Source organism: Dendropsophus ebraccatus, chromosome 2 (assembly GCF_027789765.1).
Source record: "Dendropsophus ebraccatus isolate aDenEbr1 chromosome 2, aDenEbr1.pat, whole genome shotgun sequence".
Classification (NCBI taxonomy): domain Eukaryota; kingdom Metazoa; phylum Chordata; class Amphibia; order Anura; family Hylidae; genus Dendropsophus; species Dendropsophus ebraccatus.
In genome coordinates, this window is record NC_091455.1 from 31,768,947 (window position 1) to 31,795,108 (window position 26,162).

General features: G+C 42.8%; 1 protein-coding gene across 1 annotated transcript; it reads left to right on the plus strand.

Moving 5' to 3' along the window:
- Positions 1-2,643: 2,643 nt before the first annotated feature.
- Positions 2,644-24,722, plus strand: RRM2B (ribonucleotide reductase regulatory TP53 inducible subunit M2B). Its single transcript, XM_069957281.1, has 9 exons — positions 2,644-2,817; positions 5,441-5,590; positions 12,623-12,739; positions 14,098-14,231; positions 14,970-15,064; positions 16,090-16,223; positions 17,332-17,436; positions 18,946-19,059; positions 20,364-24,722. Exons 1-9 carry the CDS (start codon positions 2,761-2,763, stop codon positions 20,514-20,516), a joined length of 1,059 nt encoding a protein of 352 aa, XP_069813382.1. The 5' UTR covers positions 2,644-2,760; the 3' UTR covers positions 20,517-24,722.
- The last annotated feature ends 1,440 nt before the right edge of the window (positions 24,723-26,162 follow it).

The following is a 26,162-nucleotide window of genomic DNA, read 5'->3' on the forward strand; positions in this document are numbered from 1 at the left end:
ACATGCATGACATACCAGAAAGAGACTGGGCTATTTTCTGTGAATTAGTAAGTAATTTTAAATCTATGTGTATTGTATTTTATTATAAAAAGCAGAATACACTTAGTCTATTACTTTTAAGATTACACGTGTAAAATAAAACAACTCTTTACCCGTTCAGTGTTTGCCGTAGGCTTAGGCTGTGTGCACACGTCCATAGCTGCGTGTCTGAGACTATGAATGTGCGTTCCTTAAAGGGGTTATCCAGCACTACAAAAACATGGCCACTTTCCCCCTACTGTTGTCTCCAGATTGGGTGGGGTTTTAAAACTCTGTTCCATTGAAGTAAATGGCGCTTAATTGCAAACTGTACCTGAATTGGAGACAACAGTAGGTGGGAAAGTGGCTGTGTTTTTGTAGCGCTGGATAACTCCTTTGCTCACTATTGTTGATTTGGGCCATACAATGGCTTAGCCTTTTTTGTGCGGCATGGATCACTGTCCCAACACAGATCCATAACACACACTGATGTGTCTATAGGTCCGCAAATGTGTCACCTCTGTAGTCCTACCTGCAGCTGCCACAACCTGTTGGTGAGGGTACAGACCCCTCCATGAGAACCTTGTGAATGGGTGCAAATGCGGAAGGATTTAAAGGGCAACTCCAGCAAATTAATTTTTTACTTTTAAAACAGTTATACGTCAGTTATACAGATTTGAAATTTACTTCTATTAAAGTCTCCAGTCTTCCAGTACTTATTAGCTGCTGTATGTTCTACAGGAAGTGGTGTATTCTGTCCAGTCTGACACAGTGCTCTCTGCTGCCACCTCTGTCCTGGTCAGGAACTGTCCAGAGCAGTAACAAATCCTGCTCTGGACAGTTCCTGACATCGACAGAGGTGGCAGCAGAGAGCACTGTGTCAGACTGGAAAGAATACACCACTTCCTGTAGGACATACAGCAGCTGATAAGTACTGGAAGACTGGAGATTTTAAAATAGAAGGTTATATAAATTTGTAATTTACTTCTGACAATAGTTGGTCTGAAAGAAAGTCGTTTGCTGGAGTATTCCTTTATGGGCATGTTCACACTGACCAAAACAGGCAGAATTTTGTGGCGGAGCCCCCTGCTGTGTAATCCCATCTGCATCAGTGTCTCTTTGGGATGGTTCTGTGGCGCTCTGCTCAAAGAATTGACATGTTAATTCTTTGAGTGGAGAAGTGGGAACCATCCCATAGAGGAACTGTGTAATACTAAGGTTAGTGGTATTCTGCCTGTTTTACTCAGTCTAAAAGGGCCCTAACAGTGTATGGGGTCCATTCACACATCCATAGCAATTGCTCTATTCATCAGTCATAGGAAGAGATGAGGGCATTTACAATAATTAAGGAAGTCCGGCAAATATTTTATTTTTAAGTTATACAAATCTCCAATAATACATTCAGTACGGGAAATGCTTTTTTCCCTGCACTTACTACTGCATCAAGGCTTCACTTCCTGGATAACATGGTGATGTCACTTCCTGGATAACATGGTGATGTCACCATGTTATCCAGGAAGTGACATCACCATTTTATCCATGAAGTGTGTTATCCAGGAAGTGACATCACCATGTTATCCAGGAAGTGACATCACCATGTTATCCAGGAAGTGAAGCCTTGATGCAGTAGTAAGTGCAGGGAAAAAAAAGCACTTTATAAGTATTTCCCGTAATAAATGTATATTGGGGATTTGCATAACTTTTGGGGGGCAATACAATACTTTAATACAAATTTTCTCTGGACTTCTCCTTTAAGCAAAGCGCTTCATTATCTCTGCAATTCGCCTGCTGGTTTTCTTTTTTAAACTCACTGCCGCACCTCCCTGGGTTCTGGGAAAAGTTTTCCAAGACTGGACCTAGCTTTTCCTGGCACTCAGGGAGGAGCGGCAGTGAGTTAAAAAAAAACAAAAAAAAAAACAAAGACAGCAGGCAGATGAGCGGATTGCAGAGATAATGAAGCGACTCGCTTAGTTATTACTGTAAATTTGCTTATCTCTAGTCATTGGTCGTCATCCACGCCACACACACGGGCGTAGGTATAATGCTTTGCCGTTCTCGCCCCTGTTCATGACCCCTTTAGGGATCCGTAACTACAGACAGTGTAGTACCCAATTATTTTAATGGACATTTTTTTTACTCAACTTTTATGGTTCCGTAAAAAGGACCGTGAACCGTACTGCACGCTATTATATGGCCCATATTATTCTGATCACCTATACCTATGTATGGGCCCATGCAATTGTGGACATCACTAGCCATATGGGGGAGATTTATCAACCATGGTGTAAAGTGAAACTGGCTCAGTTGCCCCTAGCAACCAATCAGATTCCTCCTTTCATTTTCCAAAGAGTCTGTGAGGAATGAAAGGTGGAATCTGATTGGTTGCTAGGGGCAACTGAGCCAGTTTCACTTTACACCATGTTTGATAAATTTCCCCTATAATTATAAGGCCATGTTCACACGCTGGAAAATAATTTTTTGATTTCCGTTTAAGTCTGTGGCTGTTGATCCACACAATGTATAAATTAACGTCTGCTGGTGCAAAACTACAATTCCCATCATGCCTGGACAGCCGAAGGCTGTCCAGGCATGATGGGAATTGTAGTTTTGCAGTGCGCTCTGTCCCCTCCCTGTGTAGGAGGATCCGGGGCGGCCCGGGTCCTAGCGCTCACCCTGTACCCTCCTCCTCCTGGTCACACAGCACCAGGCTCAGCCCCTGGCCGCATCTGAGGCTGCGCTGCTATGGGGGACAGCAGGCTTCCTCCTCCGGGGGATGATGGCTGCGGTACCGGAGAGCAGGTAATGTACACAGCGCCATCATAACCTGATGGGACTGGCGCCAGACGCAGAGTGACCCGGTATAGAGGAGGGGAGGGGGGATGTGATGACGCAGCTGCACAGAACCGCTGTGTGGGACCTGCACCATGTCCCCTCTATAATAGGAAGATCTAACCTAGAAGAAGTATAATGATCCTTATAGATCCACATACGTGTTAGCAGCCTATGTCATTGCATCTGCTCTGGTTATGTAACAGCTGCAATCTGATTGGTCGCTGGGGTCATTTAAATCCTATTTAAAGGGACAGTGTGACCTTTAAATATTGATAATAACAATGGATGGCAATGTTCCTAAAAGCCACCCTCATGCCTTGCACCACTATAGGCAATGGCTGCATCCAGTATTGCAGTTCAGTCACATCCACTTGAGCTGCAGTACCATACACTGCCTATGGACAGGAGGGGCGCTGTTATTAGTAAAGTAAAAAAAAATTAGAAAAAATAATAATCGTAATAATAATTTGCCTATTGAACCTTCCCTGTTCATTTTCAGAGGAGGATGATGTGTCCTGACGTTATAGGATGAGCGTTACTGTAAATGAGCGGAGCACCTGGCCGGGACAAATCTTCATCCTTTCATGGTTTCCATACAGTAATGTTAGAGGGTCCTTATGGGATTAAGCACTTTAGTGACAGTCTTTGTCTCCCAGACTCCTGTGTTGTTATTAGATGCCGCTGAGGACAGACTTGTATTACAGGTGTAGCCTGTCTTCTGTGGATGCCACTTCTGCCACATCTATTAGGCTGGGTTCACACTGCATTTTTGCTATCCGTTTTTTTTGAAAAAAACTGATGCATTTGTGTGCATCCGTTTTGATCCGTTTTTCCATTGACTTCCATTATAAAAAAAACGGATCCGTTTTTTTTGACGGACACAAAAACATTGCTGACACTATTTTTTTTGTCCGTTAAAAAAAAAACGGATCCGATAAATGTATGCTAAAAACGCAGTGTGAACCCAGCCTTACAGTTTGCAGCTACTGTACCTGCTGCTTTTAATCTCTGACACATGAAGACAAATGGCAGCCGTCCCTATCAGGCCTATAGACTTAAGATAGAAAACTAAGCAGACCGATCCAGAGCACGAAGTACACCAAGTGAGCCTAATGGACCCCATTGACTTTAATGGTGTCCATCATTTTACTGGACAAAAACTCCTCTATAGACTTCAGGTGTAATGCCGCCCCCCGGTCACACATTGTGGTGTATGCCGTGAGTAGAAACTTTTTTTTTTTCACCATGCTAAAAGTTTTGAAGATTTTAGGCTCCCTTATGGACAAGTACTTCCCACATAGCAGTACCAACCACAGTGCCAGCTATGATGCCCTCACTCCGCACCAAACGCCCTCCATAGCACCAGCAATATTTGTCACTGTGACAGTCTGTAGGTTGTTTTGGCCACTTACGGGTGACAATAAACTCCTTTTACTTACATTAGCTGCAATGCATTACAGTTAAGATGTCAATCCTTCGTCACAGACACCTGTTGCAGGCAAAGTTGTCACGAAATCCTAGTTTTATGTGATTTAGAAACTTTTTGCTTTTAAATGGGTTCTCCAGTGGACAAAAAAAGTGAACATTTCTTTCAAATCAACTGGTGTCAGAAAGTGCCAGAGTTTTGTCATTTACTTTTATAACAAAAAAAATCACCCCCCCCCCCCACAAGTCGTCCAGTACTTATCAGCTGCTGTATGTCCTGAAGGAAGGGGTGTATTCATTCCAGTCTAGAGAGCAGGAGAGGTTTTCTATGGGGATTTCCCACTACTCTGGACAGTTCCTGACAAGGACAGAGGAGGCAGCAGAGAACACTGTGTCAGACTGGAAACAATATGCCACTTCCTGCAGAACAAACAGCAGCTGATAAGTACTGGAAGACCTGAGATTTTTGAATAGAAGTAATTTACAAATCTGACAAACTTTCTGACACCAGTTGATTTGAAAGAGAAACATTTTTGCCAGAGTACCCCTTTAACCCCTAGACGACTAAGGACGTACCGGTACTCCCTGGATGTCTGTCCCCAGACAATGGAGCGCGCTTCATAGGAGGTGGGGGCCGGCTGCAGTGAGCAGCCCGGCCATCACCGTTAATGACAGGCTGCAGTGTGTCATTAACCCCATAACGACCGCAGCGTTTAAGTGTAAGTGACAGGGGGAGTCCCCTGTCACTTACCGATCGGGACCAGCGCAGTGTGACTGCGGGGGTCCTGATCGCTGTATCGGACCGCCGGAGGTCTCTTACCTTCCTCCGTGCGGTCTGATCGGCTTTCTGGTCATTGAGTCTGCCACAGGTAGGCTCAATGAGCAGAACGCCTATCACACTGATCAATGCTATGTCTATGTCACAGCAGTGATCAATGTCTGCAATCTGCCCATCCCCTTTGTTCTGGGAGATATAAGAGAAAGCTCTCTGGCTGCGGCTTAACCCTCCCCATAGAGAACATATGTATGGGGGGGACAGGAGAGATAACTATTACACTATCCATAAATATCCCACCGATGTATCTCTCAAGAAATGTTGGGCCTTTTTATAACATTTAGATGACGATTTTTTTTTTTATCACTGTGTCCTCTCTCTGTTCTGCAGAATGGAGGCAGCGCTAGTAATGGAGCCGGTGATGAGAATGAGCCTCTTCTCAGGAAGAATCCCCGGCGCTTCGTCATTTTCCCAATCCAGTATCCGGACATTTGGAAAATGTATAAGAAGGCGCAGGCTTCATTCTGGACTGTGGAGGAAGTAAGTGATTGCTGGATGTGTATTCTGTATGTTACATAGTCACACTACCACCCTCTACTAGAGATGAGCGAACCGGGTTCGGGTTTGAGTCGATCCAAACCTGAACATTCGATATTTGATTAGCTGGGGCTGCTGAAGTTGGATAAAGCTCTAAGGTTGTCTGGAAAACATGGATACAACCAATGACTATATCCATGATTTCCACATAGCCTTAGGGCTTTATCCAACTTCAGCAGCCACCGCTAATCAAATGCCGAAAGTTCGGGTTCGGATCGACTCGAGCATGCTCAAGGTTCACTCATCTCTACCCTCTACCAACGTGCGGCGCTATTCCTGGTGATAGACCCCATAGTAAATAATTGGGCCTAGTTGATGTCTATCATTTGATAGGCCTGGCACTGCAGTTGTGGTTTCCATAGTAACAGATGCCTTGATGGTGGTGTGATCAGAGCCCCCTGAACTAAAATAAAAATTTGTCTTGTTGCCCCTAGCAACCAATCACAGCGCAGCTTCATTTTTGTAGAAAAGTTTAGGAATTGAAAGTCGAGCTCTGATTGGTTGCTACAAGGCCAGTGTTGATAGATGAGAACATTGGGGTTTATTTCATTCCTATCATGGCCATGTTTGTGAAGACCAGTAATAGTTCCTCTATAGTGTATGGCCCTCAATATATAGCTGCATAGATGTCCGCCATTATACGTATGTTCTGTCAGACTGTATGTACAGAACTATTCTTCTAGAAACATTCTATTTACAGGGCTAGTCTCCTCCAGAAGCAGCATTCCAGACTGTACAGCTTTTTTTTTTTATATCAATGGAGTCCTACTGGCCCCATGCTTAGCTACAGATGATTTTCCAGAAGATAATAGGAGATGATAATCCCTAGTCATGTATGAAGTATCACATTGGCCTACAGGGTAGCCGCCGCTAGAGAGCCAGATTTCTTTCTTCTGGAGGAGAGCTTATTTGCATATCCAGAGGGCATTGCCTGGCCTATAAGGCTCCCTACACCAGCTGGTGGTCTCCACAAGTAGACTACTTCATATAAATCTGTATTTGCAGCCACACATCAGATGAATGTCAGTCACAATTACCTGACGTCTGCCATGTTGGAGTGTAGTTTCCGGAAGAAGCCTGTTCTTGTCTCACAACTGGAATAGATATTGGGGTTATTGTTTCTCCTGTCGGCACAGAGAGACCTACACTCCAAGCATTGCTCTCTTGGAAAAAAAAGTGTGCAAATTAGCTCATGTTAGGCTGCATCCATGTTCTCCAGGACTCCCTAGGACTCCATCCATCTTCTCCACCCACAGGGAGTCAAATGCCAACAGTTCAAAGTTTTGCAAGCCTGAACTTACTGTGGTTTCACTCATCTCTCCTTATCAGCAAGGGGATTCTGAATAACCAGGAGGTCTCCATTGGCTTTTCCCCACATCACCAGCCTTAAATGATACGCTGCAGTATTTCAGAGTAAAGGGCTTTTACATGGGCTGATTATCATGCGAAAAATTATTAAATTGTTCGAATTTAAGTGATCTGGTTCAATATTTTTACTGAAATTTTTTTTGTCATTTACAGCAATATTATGACATAGTGACATTGTGGCATAAAGAGTAGAATTTAAGTGATCAAACTCTGAAGGAAAAATTGTTTGTGTCGTTGATCTTTTGAGTTGACCTCAAAATCATTGTTAATCGTTCTCAAGTCTTTCGGTGTAAACACTCATCACTCACAGTATATAGATATGAACGCAATTACGAATATTCAAAGTATAGATAGGAACACAATTAAGATGGCATTAACGACTTTTCATATAGATTTATCTTCTTGTGTGAATCGTTTAAAAGAAAAAAATCATCACTTGTCCTTCACTAAACAAGCGATTAATTGATTTATCTGGGCCTGTAAAAGGACCCTAAATCATAGGGTGCCTTGTAAAAGTATTCGCCCCCCTTGAACTTTTCAACCTTTAGCCACATTTCAGGCTTCAAACATAAAGATATTGGGGGAGATTTATCAAACATGGTGTAAAGTGAAACTGTCTCAGTTGCCCCTAGCAGCCAATCAGATTCCACCTCTCATTCTCCAAAGAGTCTGCGAGGAAAGAAAAGTGGAATCTGATTGGTTGCTAGGGGCAACTGAGACAGTTTCACTTTACACCATGTTTGATAAATCTCCCCCATAAAGTTTAAATTTTTTTTTGTGAAGAATCAACAAGTGGGACACAATCATGAAGTGGAAAGAAATTTATTGGTTATTTTAAACTTTTTTGACAAATAAAAAAACTGTATTTGGCGCCGTCCATCTTCCCATCAATTTTTACCATCTTCCCTGTCTCTGCTGAAGAAAAGCAGGCCCAAACCCCGATGCTGCCACCACCATGTCTGACAGTGGGGATGGTGTGTTCAGGGGGATCAGCTGTATTTCTTTTACGCCAAACATATTGTTTTGCATTGCGACCAAAAAGTTGGATGTTGGTTTCATCTGACCAGAGCCCCTTCTTCCACATGTTTGGTGTCTCTCAGGGGGCTTGTGGCGAACTTTAAGCGAGACTTTTTATGGATATCTTCTTGTCGCTCCTCCATAAAGGGCAGATGTGTGCAGTGTATGACTATGGACAGACTCTCCCACCTCAGCTGGAGATCTCTGAAGTTCATCCAGAGTGATCATTGGCCTCTTGGCTGCATTTCTGATCAGTCTTCTCTTTGTACGAGATGAAAGTTTAGAGGGATGGCCGGGTCTTGGTAGATTTGCAGTGGTCTGGTACTCCTTCCATTTCAATATTATCACTTGTACAGTGCTCCTTGAGATGTTTCAAGGGGTTATACAGCGCTACAAAAACATGGCCACTTTTTCCCTCTCTTGTCTCCAAGTCAGGTGTGGTTTGCAATTAAAGGGAACCTGTCACCCTGTGGTCCCAGGCAGAAATGGACATACCCTGCAATACAGCTCAATATACTTACCACATCGGTCCCAGTCCCGACACTGAGAAATTGCCGAATATTCTTCTCGCGCCCATTATGGTAATGAGCCGAGATGAGTCCAACGTCCATAGGAATTGACGGATGAGTCCAACTTATTCATGAGGTCCTCTTCTCGTCGCCGCCCATCCATGCCTCCTGGAACTTGATTGATGTCTTCAGTCTTCTCACGAATTCCCAGGCAGGCGCCTTTGCAAAGGTCTCGTCACTTCTTCTGCGCATGCGCGGCAAACAGTGAAGCTGTGGAGTGGCTTCAATTGTAAACTGTGCATGCGCTGAGAACATCTGTCATGGCGCCTGGGCGGGATCAGGCGAGAAGACAGAAGACGAGGAGGAAAAAGACCGGTGTCAACTGTCGGAGGTGTGGAGAAGGCTGGACTTCAGGCCCGGCGGCGCTCATTACCATAATGGACGCAAGAAGAAAATTCAGCAATTTCTCTGTGTCAACAGCGAGATGTGGTCCAGGACCGATGTGGTAAGTATATTGAGCTTTATTGCAGGGTATGTCCGTTTCTGCCTGGGGCCACAGGGTGACAGGTTCCATTTACTTCAATGGAACTGAGTTTGAAACCCCACCCAGTCTGGAGACGAGAGGGGGAAAAGTGGCCATGTTTTTGTAGCACTAGATAACCCCCTTTAAAGCTTGGTAAATCTTTTTGTATCCAAATCCGGCTTTATACTTCTCTACAACAGTATCTTGGACCTGCCTGGTGTGTTCTTTGCTCTTCATGATGCTTTCTGCGCTTTAAACAGAACCCTAAGAATATCAGCATGGTGGCTCAGTGGTTAGCACTGTAGCCTTGCAGTGCTGGGGTCCTGGGTTCAAATCCCACCAAGGGCAACATCTGCAAAGAGTTTGTATGTTCTCTCCGTGTTTACGTGGGTTTCCTCCGGGTACTCCGGTTTCCTCCCACACCCAAAAACATACAGATAGGTGGATTTAGATTGTGAGCCCTATTGGGGACAGGGAGCAATAATTGGCAAAAAAAACTATGTGAAGTGCTACGGAATCTGTGTGCGCTATACAAATAAAAGCATTATTATTATTATTATTATTATTATTATTATTATTATTATTATTATTATTATTATTATTATTATTATTATTATTATTATTATTATTATCACACAGCAGGTGCATTTATACGGAGACTTGATTACACACAGGTGGATTCTATTCATCATCATCAGTGATTTAGGACGACATTCGATTATTCAGAGATCCTCACTGAACTGTGTTTGGTGCACTGAAAGTAAAGGGGGCGAATAATATTGCAAAGATTTCAAAGATCCAATAAATTTCATTCCACTTCACGATTGTGTCCCACTTGTTGTTGATCCTCACAAAAAAAATTTAATTCTATATCTGTATGTTTAAAGCCTGAAATGTGGCAAAAGGTTGAAAAGTTCAAGGGGGCACAAGGCACTGTACATATTCTACAAAGGGAACCCGTCAGTGTTTTATGCTGGCCATGGCTTGGGCATGATAAAAGCAATTATTAGATTTCTCTGCAGGAAATTTTGCTCCAAGCATCTACTACTCTTTTAGTAAAGTAATATTGTCTCACATTGCTTCTGATCTTTCCCCCCCAACTAACCTCTCACTGTGTCCTCTTGTTCTTGAGTTCATTTTTTTTTCTAAAAACACTTGCCTCCTAAACCTTATTTAGTCCTTTAACATGCTGTATATAAAGGTTTCCATCATGTTGTCTCTTTCCCTTCTTTCCTGCAGACTATACAGATTCAAATCCTTGAGTCTTTCCTGATACGTTTTATGCCTTACACCCTCCACCATTTTTGTTGCCGTTCTATTTTATCAGTATCTTTTTGTAGGTGAGGTCTCCAGAACTGGACACAGTATTCCAGATGCGTTGTAACTAGAGCTCTATACAGTAGGATCTCAATCTTCCTCTTCCTACTGGTTCTACCTCTAGCTATACAGCCCAGCATACCAATATATATACAGCCCAGCATAACATTATATATACAGCCCAGCATACCACTATATATACAGCCCAGCATACCAATATATATACAGCCCAGCATAACATTATATATACAGCCCAGCATACCATTATATATATATATGTATACAGCCCAGCATACCATTATATATATACAGCCCAGCATACCATTATATATATATATACAGCCCAGCATACCATTATATATATACAGCCCAGCATACCATTATATATATACAGCCCAGCATACCATTATATATATATACAGCCCAGCATACCATTATATATACAGCCCAGCATACCATTATATATATATATATATATATATCTATCTATATATATATATATATATATATATATATATATATATATATATATATATATACAGCCCAGCATACCACTATATATACAGCCCAGCATACCATTATATATATATACAGCTCAGCATACCATTATATACAGCCCAGCATACCATTATATATATATATATATATATATATATATATATATACTGCCCAGCATACCATTAACTTTCCCCACTGCCTGGTTGCACTGGTGACTCATTTTAAAGCTGTCAGAAATCACTACCCCTAAATCCTTCTCTTCTGAAGTCTTTGCCAACACAGAACTGCCGAGATGATACTCGGAAAGAGGATTCCTGCTCCCCAAGTGCATTATTTTACATTTGGAAACATTCAACTGCAGTTTCCATTGTTTGGACCACTTATCTAATAAAGCAGTTGCAAAGTTTACCACCCAAAGAGTCTTTTGCCAGGCTCCAGACAATTTTGAGTACCAGGGGCTTTGAGTATTGTATGGTTAAGTTGTACAACAGAGTTTTTTTTTTACTATGATACCATCTAACATGGTGGTCACATCTCCTGACAGTACTTCAGACTTCAGAAGAGACACAAAGAAGATACATATACAAATAAAAAAAGAAATAAAAAAAAAGCAAGAAAATGAAGTGATACTGACACCATCGCCTTATATTTTACCAAACGCACCTGCAGAGTTTTTCAGTTACGGGATCCGGGGACCTCAGTGATCCGTTGATTTCTGTTTTGTGGCGACAATAAAACCTCAATGAGATCTGCCGGCCCAGATGTAAACAGACAGGAAACCAGAGTGACAGAAGAAGGCAATAAAATAATGTATTCTCTATGAAATTACCGGCCATCTGCTCCTATAAAATACTTCATCATCCCCATCTGTAAGGACGAGACGCCGCTTCTTTTCTTTTCATTTGCAGAAAATTGGCTCCTAAAATTTCCAAAACTTTGTTCATCCTTGATAATAGTGGATTATATCTTATGTTCTGTTTGTTGTACAGGTTAAATACATGTCATATACTTAATATTTTGTATATTTTTAATACTTACTGTGTATAATAATGTTGAAATGTTATTTAGCATATATTATATACAGCAGTGACCCCCCCCCCCCCCAGTCATCATACAATATACCATGCCGTATATTATCTACTGCAGTACCTCCTACCCAAATCAGTTATATTGGAGTAACCCCAAGGCCTTGATCCTACAATATGCTGCATATGTAAGGCACAACAGAACAGAGGGAGAGACCCCTAGAGACATGATGTGCGCCCCCAAGGGGGCATCTGCTACAAATTGATAAGGCTGGGTTCACATTACGTTTTTACAATCTGTTTATTTCATTATTTTTACAAAAAACTGATGTAATTGTGTGCATCTGTTTTGATCCATCTTTCCATTGACTTCTATTATAAAAAAACGGATCAAAACGCATCAGTGTTTTTTAATGTACACAAAAATAAGGTCAAATACGTTTTTGTGTACATTAAAAAAAGGATGTGTTTTGATCCTTTTTTTTAAGGGAAGTCAATGGAAAAATTGATCAAAACAGATGCACACAATTGCATCCGTGTTTCCTTCTGTTTTTTTGCAAAAAGGGATAAAAAAAAACGTAGCGTGAACCCAACCTAACCTAGAATCCACTGTATATTTTTTTAGCTGTACATGATCTGTTGCATGTTATATTACTGATGTACTATCTGTTGTATATCATCTACTGTATATAATGTACTGGCTTAATCTTCCTATTAGGTGGATTTAACCAAGGATCTTGCCCACTGGGAGAAGCTGACATCAGATGAGAAGTTCTTTATCTCCCATGTATTGGCTTTCTTTGCTGCTAGTGATGGCATAGTGAATGAGAATCTGGTAGGTGTTATATGTGTTACTATACTGTCTTCTGGCCCTCTATCTTGTAAGATTACAATGGGCGTGGACCCTGATACTATATGTAGCATGTCTGGGATTAGAGCTGGGGATCTCCTTCAACAAGGATTTGATGTAACCGTACATAAGAGGTATTCCAATAAATAACATGTTTTACAGTTCTTTAATATAGTTATATAACTTTGTAATATAAGGGGTTGCACTCAAACATAACTTATGATATGTTGCTTTCCATGGTGAGACGAACAATTCCTTCCATACCTGTTATTATCTATTAATTCTCCTTCTCCCAGTTCTGAGCTGCTGCTTTCTGCTGAAGACACAAAAATCTGTATGTGAGCTTTTCTCTCTGTCTCCCCCTCCTCCCACTCCCTTCTGAGCTGGCTGATGTAAACAAGTCCCTGACTTGCTTTATCTGCAACATTGTAGCTTCTTTATAATGCAGGGATGAGTAATTACAGTGAGTACATCACGAGTTTGACCTAAGAGTAACACTCCTAGCATTACAAAAATGTACAATGTTGCAGATAAAGCCACCCAGGGACTTGTTTACATTAGCCATCTCAGAAGGGAGGGGGAGATGGAGAGAAAAGAAAAGCTCACACACAGATTTTTGTGTTTTCAGCAGAAAGCAACTCAAAACTGAGGGAAGAGGACTGAATGGATAATAACATGTATGGAAGGAATTGTTAGTCCACCATAGGCAGCAATATAGCAAAAGTTATGTTTAAGTGGAATACACACAATGGGGGAGATTTATCAAACATGGTGTAAAGTAGATCTGGCTCAGTTGCCCCTCGAAACCAATCAGATTTCACCTTTCATTTTCCAGAGAGTCTGTGAGAAATTAAAAGTGGAATCTGGTTGGTTGCTAGGGGCAAGTGAGCCAATTTCAGTTTACACCATGTTTGATAAATCTCCCCCTATGTGTCAGAAACTGCAGGGCTGCATAAGCCCTGATCCCAGCACAGTTATATGTATTCAGTGATAGCAATACTAGGCCTCCCCTGATCTCTAATCTGTATATTAATGCTTACATGCATTATCATAGACATCAGGGGAGGCTTAGTATCACATGAGCTGTATCTAGGACTGCAAGCAATATGCATTGTGCTGGGACCAGGACTTGAGCAGACCTGCAGTCCCTAACACATCCATTGGGGACAGCAGAGGCACCCTGCCCCTAACTGCTTGCACTCAATGTTTTGCTTTGGGTTAGGCCTTAGTTGAGGTTTTTGCATATTCTTTAAGCCCTGGGGCGTCTCCATTGCTTTGACTGTATATTTGTCCTGAGTGATCCGGTTTATAGTTATAAATTCCTTTTTTTCTGTTCTCCTCAGGTGGAGCGATTCACTCAGGAGGTCCAGATACCAGAGGCTCGATGCTTTTATGGCTTTCAGATTCTCATAGAGAATATTCACTCTGAAATGTACAGCCTGCTGATTGAGACCTATATCAAAGATCCTCCGAAACGGTACTGAGGGCTGGGAGGCAGGGAATGCATTCACTTCTGCGGAACTCCCACAATGCATTGCTCTCTGCCAACAGGAGGCATGAAAAATTAATATTGTATCTAACCAGAGAATAAAATGGGGTCTACCAGGCACAAAAGGTTTTAGACTGGACTCGATGAGCATTCAGAATAAAAAAATTAAAGGGGTATTCTGCTCAAACATAACTTTTCATGTGTTGCTATCCCATGGTGAGACTAAAAATTCCTTCCATACATGTTATTATCTATTTGGTCTCCTTCCTCAAGTTCTGAGATGCTGCTTTCTACTGAAGACACAAAAATCTGTGTGTGAGCCTTTCTCTCCGTCTTACCCTCCTCCCCCTTCCTTCCAAGAAGGCTGATGTAAACAAGTCCCTATCTGCAACTTGGTAGCAACTTTGTAATGCCAGGAGGATTAATCACAGTGAGTTTACCAGCAACTTCCTCAGATGAACCCAACCAGCATTAAAAAGTAGCTACAAAGTTGCAGATAAAGCCTGTCAGGGAATTGTCAGCCGTCTCAGAAGGGAGGGGGGAGGAGAAGAGACAGAAACAAACAAACCCTTACACACAGTTTTTTGTGTCTTCAGCAGAAAGCAGCAGCTCAGAACTGGGGGAAGGAGACCAAATAGATAATAACAAGTATAAAAGGAATTGTTAGTCTCACTTAGTGCTTACTTAAATTTTTTATATCTGTTTTTTTGTGTTTTTTTTTTATAGTACTTATTTATTTAATGCTATTGAAACAATGCCGTGTGTTAGAAGAAAAGCAGAGTGGGCTTTACAATGGATATCGAACCGAAAAGCTTCCTTTGGTAAGTATTACTATGCTGGAGCTGCTCGTATTGTGACATATGTTCCTTACTAGTGCTGAGCTTACAGTAAATGTGGCAGAACCTGAACCCAGCGGCCCTAATAGGTGCCCTAAAATTAAATTAAAATTATTGCACTAGATCACAGGTGTTAAACCTGCCTCCCTTTGGCTGTTGTAAAACTACCAATTCCCATCATACCTGGACAGCCAAAGCGAAGCTTTGGCTGTCCAGGAATGATGGGAATTGTAGTTTTGCAACAGCTGGAGGGCCGAAGGTTTGACAGTCCAGCTCTAGATGTTCCCCTATGATCATTCCTATAAGGTGTAGTGTAATTTACATGTGGAAGTTTATATATTAAAAATATTTTTTTCTTTAAATCAACTGGTGTGCCAGAGTGCCAGAGATTTGTAATTTACTTCTAGTAAAATATTTCAAGTCTTCCAGTACTTATCAGCTGCTGTATGTCCTACAGGAAGTAGTATTCTTTTCAGTCTGGAGAGCAGAAGATATTTTCTATGGGGATTTTCTACAGTTCTGGACAGTTCCTGACATGGACAGAGGTGGCGGCAGGGAGCACTGTGTCAGACTGGAAAGAATATACCACTTCCTGCAGGACATACAGCAGCTGATAAGTTTTGGAAGACTGGAGATGTTTTTTTTTTTTTTTTTTTTATTGAAGTAAATTACAAATCTCTGGCACTTTTGACACCAATTTATTTTAAAGATTTTTTTTTTCCACAGGAGTACCCCTTTAAAGTACATTTTGCTGTATGTGTCAGACTTGTATCTCCCTCATTGTGAAAAGGGTTCTGATATTTGCCGTCTATACATTGCTTTGTCTGGTTCACACTAGTGTAATATGGACACATTTGTGCATCTGTATCACACCTGCAAATCCCGGCCCGACCATAGACCTGATGATCCAAACTGACCGCCATCACTTTAGGACACACAGTCAGGCTGGGACTTACAGACGCAGACGTATGTCCCTATTACACTACCTTCTCATATTCTGTTCATTATAGGAGAGAGAATTGTGGCCTTCGCTGCTGTAGAGGGCATCTTCTTCTCCGGATCCTTTGCTGCTATTTTCTGGCTGAAAAAGAGAGGTTTGATGCCCGGACTCACCTTCTCCAATGAGCTGATCAGTCGGGATGAGGTAACATATGAGCATGACTAATGCTAACATCATATTTAGAGTAAGGTACCGCTATATTGTAACTTCTAGGAAGATTGGAAGTTCCTGTCCATCACTTAGCCACCATACTGCGATATACAGTGCTAACCACTGAGCCGCTGTACTGCCATATACAGTGCTGATCACTGAGCCGCGGTACTGACATATACAGTGCCGATCACTGAGCCGCGGTACTGCCATATACAGTGCTGACCACTGAGCCGCTGTACTACCATATACAGTGCTGACCACTGAGCCGCTGTACTACCATATACAGTGCTGACCACTGAGCCGCTGTACTGCCATATACAGTGCTGACCACTGAGCCGCTGTACTACCATATACAGTGCTGACCACTGAGCCGCTGTACTGCCATATACAGTGCTGACCACTGAGCCGCTGTACTGCCATATACTGTGCTGACCACTGAGCCGCTGTACAGCCATATACAGTGCCGATCACTGAGCCGCTCTACTGCCATATACAGTGCTGATCACTGAGCCGCAGTACTGCCATATACAGTGCCGATCACTGAGCCGCGGTACTGCCATATACAGTGCCAATCACTGAGCCGCTGTACTGCCATATACAGTGCCGATCACTGAGCCGCTGTACTGCCATATACAGTGCTGACCACTGAGCCGCTCTACTGCCATATACAGTGCTGATCACTGAGCCGCTGTACTGCCATATACAGTGCTGACCACTGAGCCGCTGTACTGCCATATAAAGTGCTGACCACTGAGCCGCTGTACTGCCATATACAGTGCTGACCACTGAGCCGCTGTACTGCCATATACAGTGCTGACCACTGAGCCGTTGTACTGCCATATACAGTGCTAACCACTGAGCCGCCATGCTGCTGATAGTAGTACACATGTTTGCAGTTTGAGGCAAAGGGAGACAACTACTGGTCACATGTTTCAGGTGAATTTTAACATAGAAAATGTTAAAAAAAGGAAACCTGTATATAACAAAGTTACTTACAATCATGTATGTAAGAGACGCATTTGTGACGGAGCCTCTTTAATTTTGTTTGCTTTATTACGGCTATTACTGTACATGTAATATCTGACATTTCTATCTCCAGGGTCTACATTGTGATTTTGCTTGTTTAATGTTTCACTACCTGGTGAATAAACCCACAGAACAGCGCGTCACTGAGATTATAACCAGTGCCGTGAGAATAGAGCAGGTAATGTCTTCTCTTATTATACTGAATATTATACTAGTACAATGTCAGACAGAGAAGAGTGCCCCATAGATACTGAAGAGGGTACCGCATAGATACTGGAGAGGGTGCCCCATAGATACTTGAGAGGGTGCCCCATAGACGCTGGAAAGGGTGCCCCATACATACTGGAGAGGGTGCCCCATACATACTGGAGAGGGTGCCCCATAGATACTGAAGAGGGTACCGCATAGATACTGGAGAGGGTGCCCCATAGATACTTGAGAGGGTGCCCCATAGATACTTGAGAGGGTGCCCCATAGACGCTGGAAAGGGTGCCCCATACATACTGGAGAGGGTGCCCCATACATACTGGAGAGGGTGCCCCATAGATACTGAAGAGGGTACCGCATAGATACTGGAGAGGGTGCCCCATAGATACTTGAGAGGGTGCCCCATAGACGCTGGAAAGGGTGCCCCATAGGTACTTGAAAGGATGCCCCATAGACGCTGGAGAGGGTGCCCCATAGATACTCTAGAAGATGCCCCATAGACACTGGAGAGGGTGCCCTATAGACACTGGATAGGGTGCCGCATAGACACTGGAAAGAGGGTACCGCATAGACACTGGAAAGAGGGAGCCCCATAGATACTGGAGAGGGTGCCCCATAGACGTAGGAGGGAGGGTGCCTCATTGACGTAAGAGGGAGGGTGCCCCATAGACGTAGAAGGGAGGGTGCCTCATTGACGTAAGAGGGAGGGTGCCCCATAGACGTAGGAGGGAGGTTGCCCCATAGACGTAGGAGGGAGGGTGCCCCATAGACGTAAGAGGGAGGGTGCCGCATAGACGTAAGAGGGAGGGTGCCCCATAGACACTGGAGAGGGTGCGGCATAGACACTGGAGAGGGTGCCCCATAGACACTGGAGAGGGTGCCCCTTAGACGTAAGAGGGAGGGTGCCCCATAGACGTAAGAGGGAGGGTGCCCCATAGACGTAAGAGGGAGGGTGCCCCATAGACGTAAGAGGGAGGGTGCCCCATAGACGTAAGAGGGAGGGTGCCCCATAGACGTAGGCGAGAGGGAGTCCTGGACATATTGAGATTGGACTAGACAGGGCTGCAGGTCAGTTATCTGAGGTTCTGGAGCTCATCCATGTCTATATTCACATGCTGCGTCTGTACAATAACACATCAGTGCATTTGTAACCTATATTGTACGATGGATCCGACAGGACGTCATTGCTCTATATACACTCGATTCATTCCTATCAGTTTCCTACCTGAGTAGCACTACCTCAGCTCCATGTAACACTATATCCAGCGTTATACATTATTACTGAATGCTTCCAGGGTCTGTGGTTTAGCAACTTTATTACAAGATGTCTGTCCGTTAGTAGTAGATCAGGGAGCCGTGTGGCGGCAGTCATTCGGGAACACAGGAATGATCATTGCCGCTGGAGAAAGGTTTATAGCCCTCGCTGTATTATACACATTGTCTGTGTTACCCGGATTTCATTACCTTTATTCCTCCATAGGAGTTCCTAACAGAAGCCTTACCTGTGGATCTCATCGGGATAAACTGCAGATTAATGAAAACTTATATAGAATTTGTGGCAGATCGACTGCTGGGGGAACTGGGGTTTACAAAGGTAATGAGTTCCAGTGTATTTATCCATTGTTCTTAGTACATGTCCCATAGGTCCACCCTATCCTGTGCCCCAATCCTGTGTACATACATGATCAGCAACCATACTACATACTATGTTCCTGAATACAGGTAAAATAGTGTGTGAACAGGGCTTAGGAAGTCTCGGAAAGCTGGAGGAAAGCACATTGGTTGTCATCCTGCTTTTTTTGCTTACTTTCAATTTTATATTAAAGAGGTATTAAAAACAGCCCAGCATGTCATGTAAAAAAAAAACGCTGCAGAAATAAATTGTGCAAAGTTGCAAAAAAATAAAAATAAAATTCTGGTCATTAAGGGGTTAAACTACATGTTTTATTACATTTATTACACAGCTGAACTCTCCCAGCATTCCTTGCTGCAGCATGATTTTTTTTTTTTGTATTCTGGAACATGTAGCAAAAAAAAAAAAGATAACACCGGCAACTAAAGAACTACCTGTCCTAAAGGGGTTAGGAAAAAAAATATGGCCGCTTTCTTCTAGAAACAGCCCTGTTCTTGTCCTCAGTATGGATGTGCGTTTTGTTGCTCATTTCCATTGAAATGACTGTAAATTGTAATACTGCACACAACCTGAGGACAGGGGAGGCGCTTTCCTTAAACGAAAGTGGCTGTGTCTTTTCTATTCTGGATAACCCCTTAAAGGGGTACTCTGGCAAAAGTCTTTTTCTTTCAAATCAACTGGTGCCAGGATTTGTAATTTCCTTCTATTAAAAAATAAATAAATAAAGTCTTCCAGTACTTATCAGCTGCTGTATGTCCTGCAGGAAGTGCTGTATTCATTCAAGTCACTGTGCTCTCTGCTGCCACATCTGTCCATGACAGGAACTCTCCAGAGCAGCAGCAAATCCCCAAAACTCTCCTTTCCTGACAGGGACAGAGGTGGCAGCGGAGAGCACTGTGTCAGACTGAAAAGAATACACCACTTCCTGCAGGACATACAGCAGCCCATAAGTACCGGAATCCTTGACATTTTTAAATCGAAGCAAATTAGAAACCTGTGTAATTTTCTGAAACCAGTTGTTGGACAGAATTTTTTCCCCTGATGGAGTACCCCTTTAGTGCAACAGGTATGTGATTAGAGGAGTATATGCCAAGCAGCTTGCTGACTGTCTCCAAAACAATATCCCCATTCCTAAATATAACATAGAGACTCATAACCAAGACCTCCTGCTGCCTATACCCTGGACATTTGGGGTCCCAGCTGTTGTACCTCTACTCCTTACTTCATCTTCATGACTTTGTTTCTTCTTCTTCTGTTCATTTCAGGTATTTAATGCAGAAAATCCATTTGACTTCATGGAGAATATTTCTCTGGAGGGAAAAACTAATTTCTTTGAGAAGCGCGTGTCTGAATACCAGCGCTTCGCTGTGATGTCTCACACAGCGGATAACGTCTTCACTTTGGATGCAGATTTCTGATGTTCTGCAGTGACGCCTGGCATACGTAATGGCCGCATCACATCCTGCGTTGTGTATGAGCAAAAGGGGGGCCGCTCGCAGGACTTACTCCTATCCCCTGTATATGGTTTATGCTGCTATATAATATGCCAAAGACTGAGAAACACCTAATGAGTGGAGTTGGATAGGATCACAAATCATTTTTAAAGGGCGCATCCAGGCTTAGAAAAACATGGCCGCTTTCCTTCAGTAACAGCACTTCTCCTGTCCTCAGTCTGTGGGTTTTGCAGCTCAGTTCCATTGAAGTGAATGGAGCTCAGTTGTAATACAACACACAACCTGAGGACAGGGGTGGCGCTGTTTATGTAAGAAAATAGCTGTGTCTTTACTTATCCTGGATAACCCCTTTAATACTGTGCCTGGACTTAAAGGGGTTTGTCCCCATGCAACTATTTTATTGTTCTAATATTTAAAATTTGCTAATTATCCAAGTTTAACTATGTTACCATTTCATGTATACAGCTCCTATGCAGACCTATGTGTCTCCCTGGTCAGGGACGGGGAACCTTCGGCCCTCCAACTGTTGCCAAACTACAATTCCCATCCATGCCTGGACAGCCAAAGCTTTAGTTGTAGTTTTGCAACAGCTTGAGGGCCGAAGGTTCCCCATCCCTGCAGTAGAAGAATGATGGAGCTAGACCTACAGACTACACAGGGTTTATGTAATCAACATACATAACCTCAAAGAGGAGGTGGACATTCCCTTTAAGGGGTTGTCCAGTATGTATTTTTTCCAAGTACAGCATTCCTCCTGTCTACAGGCTTTGTCTAATGTTAAGTCCCATTCACTCCAATAGGGATGAATTATTAAGACAAAGCCCATGGATATGAGTGGTGCTTCTTCACGTAAGTAAAGGGAACCTCTTTTTGCAGTCTGGGATAAACCCTTTAAGAGGAAACAATAGGGATCATTCAACAAACCCAAGAAGATGCTTAATTCATTAGGTAGAACTTTTGCATTTGGTATAGTTTTATCCTCTGTGCCAGTTATCCAGTGACGCTCCACCTTGTAGTATGAGAAACCCCCTCCCCCATCACATACAGGAGTGACCCCCATAACACAGAATAGATTCTCTGCTGATGCCGACCCTGTGATGTAAGCAGGATACACAGCCGTGACCAAAGCTGCAGAAGCCCCAGTGCTCACTCCATTCCTGGGGGGTGTAGTGTACAGGGGGCTCAGACGGGTATCAGTGGGGTCACTGCTGTGATATTATTGCTAACTTCTTGTTCCTGTTTGTAGTACAATGGTCCAGGTGTATTAGATGCTTATATTAGTGCTCTACTATATATATATATATATATATATATATATATATATATATATATATATATATATATATATATATTATGCTAAAGGAGTGTTCTAGGATATGCATTGATGGGCAATCCTCAATCCTCACTCACTGTGATATAGACTCATGGGAATCCCACCACAACAGAATAAGGGCACAGTGACACCTCTATACATGTGGCCGTGCCTGGTTCTGCAGCTTTGGGCCATTTACTTGAATGCACACTCCTATTCATCTGAACCTGAACTCTCTGCATTTGATTACCAGTGGCTGAAGAAGTTGGATTCCACCCTAAGGGTACTATTACACGGAACGATAATTGGCCGTATCGGGCCGAATCGGCTCAGTGTAATAAATACAACGATCAGCCGATGACAACGATCATCGGCTGATCGTTGATATAGGTTAGAACCTATAATTGTCGGGCGCTGACCGTGCATCGCTACGTGTAATAGCGGTGCGCGACTGACGATATACAGCTGCTAGCTACAGCGTGCGGGACCCGGGGAGAAGCGGACTGCAGGAGCAGCCCTGGAGCATGGATAATGTATACAGTTTAAGCAAGGGCTGCAAGGATCGGCGCTCTTTTACACTTGTTATCGGGCCCCTATCGGCCTGTCTAAAAGTACTCTAAGGCTGCCTGTATATACAGCCATAGGCAATATGCTGTATCCATGTTTTCTAGGGCTCCCTAGGGCTGCATCTAACTTCTTCAGCCACTAATAATCAAATACCAAGAGTTTGGGTTTGAAAGAATCATAGTGTGCTCGAGGTTCGCTCATCTCTATTCCTGATTTACTTCTGCTTCATAGGTGGAGCATCACTGGAGCATTATATATATATATTTATGTGCCTGTTTTTAGTGTTCTGAATTGCACTGTTACCTCTTGTTCCGCAGAGGAGATAGGGAGGTGTTGTTCTGAAACAAAGTAATTGTTGCCCATTGCTGATGTGTAGAGGTGAGCGAACATTGAGAAAGTGTGGGTTTGTCTGAACCTGAACTCAGCATTTGATTACCGGTGGCTAAAGAAGTTGGATGCAGCCCATCCTAGTTGGATGAGTCCTGAAAACATGGGTATAGACTATGGCCTATGGCTGTATCCATGTTTTTCCAGGCAGCCTTAGGGCTGCATCCATCTTCTTCTGCCACCGGCAATCAAATACCAAGAGTTCGGGTTTGGGGGAATCCGAACGTTCTCAAGGTTCGCTCATCTCTACTGATGCCTTGGCCGTCTGAATGGTTTTATATGTTGAAACCAATTTTTGTGTTATGACGTTGCTGCTGATGTAGAGGTAGTATAAGCGAAGGGCTGTGACTAGTGGTTAGTTTATGTTTCTGTATAGGAGGCTGCTGCAGGGGTTTTCTTTATATTTTAATTATTTGGTTGTGCTTTTATGTAGAAGGGGAATTGTAGAATTTGCAGCTAAAACAGACTGGTTTAGTTTCCTACAATCTGATGAGACCTATAGGACACTCACAATGTACCATTAGTCACATCCAATGTCCTGCCAGCTAAATGCCACCCTGAATTTTCATTTTTCTTCCCAACTTGTACTCAGTGAATCCTCATTACACCTTTAAATATTTATGTCGGTGAGCAATCTCCAGCAGCGTCTTCATTACGTTTGACATTTTGGGTTGATGTAACTTTTAAAGTCATAGCTTGGAGTATACAAAGCCAGGAATGACACTGCTGGGTGCATCCAGTACTAGATGTAGAACATGTCACCAGCTCACCAAATCCAGGATAGGTGCTTTGAGAAAGTTAGATTCCTTGCATTACCAGTAGTGACCACCAGGTGTCAGCATATCCCAAGTTTTCTGATGCTTGTCCTATTGAAGTGTATGGGATGAGCTGCTGCCAGATGTAGTGCAATGGGCCTTATAGGATTTGAAGAAGACATGATTCTTTCACAATCATTGGGGGGATTTTGCCTTTTGCCTTGTCAGGCCTTTATCCATGTGATATCGGCTGTCTAGGTTTTCCCATATTTACTGGATATGGGAAACAAGCTGATCATTGGGGGTTTAACCAACAGGACCCCCACCAATAAGGAAGACAATGAATGTAGCACTCATCACGCCACTATGGCCACTGTGACCTGTCCTCCATTCATTCTCTATGGGACCGACACGGCCCCTTACAAGAGTTGTGATGTTTGGACCCCTGTCCTCCCCATAGGTTTGGGTACCAGATGTGTGGTCTTTCCCTATCAAACATTTACAGCATAACGTAATTGATGTACGCCTTTAAGCACTAAGGTGCACTACTACATCCAGACATCAGTTTAAGTTAGTACGATCAGATCGGCAATATAAGCCAATGAGCAGTGCTAAATGGTTGGCCATATGTGCGGGGGGAGCGGGGTTACCTCTGGTTATACCAGGGGATCATTGTGAGTCAGAAGTGAAGCCTTTGGTCCGAAAAGGCAAAATCAGTAACAGGACTTCACACCATTTATAATACTGCTGTCTTATGTGGTTCAGCAGCCTTTGGGCCCTATGAGGCAGCAGGGCCCGGCTGGGACAGCTCCTATTGGGGTTGGAAGAGTTGGCCTTGTGACAGTCAGCTGATCACCATAACTAACAACATTAAGTTATCTTGGTTCTCTTGGCTGGAAGCCAGAATTCTAGTAATAAGTAGATTTTATTTGTTCTTAAAATATTTAATGTTTCCAGAATTTCAGATAAAGTCAGACACTGTTCAGTAAGTAAGTCTCTGTTCACACCTACATTGTGGCCATTTTGAATGGACATATGGGGCTACATGCAGTGCTGTTTTTTTCCATACAGAGATGATGGAGTGTGAACAGAGCCTGAGCAATTAACCTGCGATACTTTTATTTAAGAATGTTTTGCAGCTACATCTAATAAAGTTTTAAAGATAAAAATGACTGGTGTCTAAATGTTGCTTATTGTAATATAAAAATGCTGATGTCTTTATGGCAATTTCTTTAAAAGGTCCCTGATATTATAAAAGACTTTCCTTCCCTTAACATACTTTGTAAATCACTCCTCACTGCAGAAAAATGCTCTAAAGTCTTGGCCACTAGGGGTCTCACTTCTCTGCAATCTCCTGTGTACTGCCTGTTGTTAGGGGAATTTCACCTCTAGCGGCAGAGAGACCAAGACAGAACACAGGTGGTGGGGGCGGGGCTTAGCTACTGCTATGTACAGGAGAGCTTGGATTGTGTGAATGCAAGCTAAGCCAGTCTCCCTCCTCCACGTTTAGGCTGCATTCACATGTTCAGTGATTTTCCCGGTCCGTGATTGTGGTCCGACAGCTACCTCCGTGATCCGTGCAAAACAGTCCGTTTTGTATCCGTGTCTGTTTTTTTCACGGATCTGTCTTACAGCATTTTAAATGACATTGATTACATCACATCCGTGTTTTTCACGGACGAACACGGATGTCACATCCGTGTAAAACACGGATCTCATTGATTTCTATGGGGAATCCTTTCCGTGCATCCGTTCCGAGTAATGACATGTCCTATTTTTTAACGGAACGGATCACGGATCCGTGAAATCACGGAACATCTGAATAGCCCCATAGAAAGCAATGGGCTGTAAAATTGTCCGTGCGCACGGATCCGTGAGCGCGGACAACTTCCTGGAACGTGTGAATGCAGCCTTAGTTTGAAAGGTAAATCAAGGCTTTCCTTTTATCTCTTTTCACGGATAATGTTCTTGCTATGTCTTTCTATGTACGTATTGCCGCCTCCTGAATGTGATACCCTCCCTTTAGCCTTAGCAGAAGCAGGTTACTGCTTAGACCCGGCTGCTCTTGTGATATTAAACCCTTCCTAGCTTTTCCTTGTATAAAACAAACAAAAAAAAAAGCAACAGAAAATAAAAATGTGCCTAAAAAGCTCTAAAAACACAACATACAATGTACATAAAAAAGACTTCCAAACACTATGTAAAACAAGTGTGTGTAACAGAAAGCTCAAATAAAAACACTCTATAAAACATTAAAAAAACTCCCAAAATACAAAGTAAAACAAAAATGTGCATTAAAAAGCTTCAAGTGTCAAACAAAAATGTATGTTAAAAAAAAAGCACACTATGTATGAAACGTGTGAAAAACAAGTTGAAATATCTCAGGTTGTTAACTTAAAGGAAGAGCATCTTTAACTTTACAAATATAGTCAAAATTCGCTGTGTGAACATAGCCTTATTGTTGTTGAGTTGGAGAGATTGGAGCTCCTGTGTATTGTTATAATGGAGGAGCTTCCTGGGACTGTCTATGTAGCTACATTAGGAAAATGAAGAAAAGTCAAGTGGTTGCTAAGAAACTTGAGCTGCCAA

Bases quoted from the DNA above. Each gene is read 5' to 3' on its own strand.
- RRM2B (XM_069957281.1), top strand. From the start codon at position 2,761: ATGGGGGACAGCAGGCTTCCTCCTCCGGGGGATGATGGCTGCGGTACC. The intron at 2,818-5,440 runs GTAATGTACACA...TCTGTTCTGCAG, and splicing joins GCTGCGGTACCGGAGAGCAG to AATGGAGGCAGCGCTAGTAA. The intron at 14,232-14,969 runs GTACTGAGGGCT...TTTTTTTTATAG, and splicing joins ATCAAAGATCCTCCGAAACG to TACTTATTTATTTAATGCTA.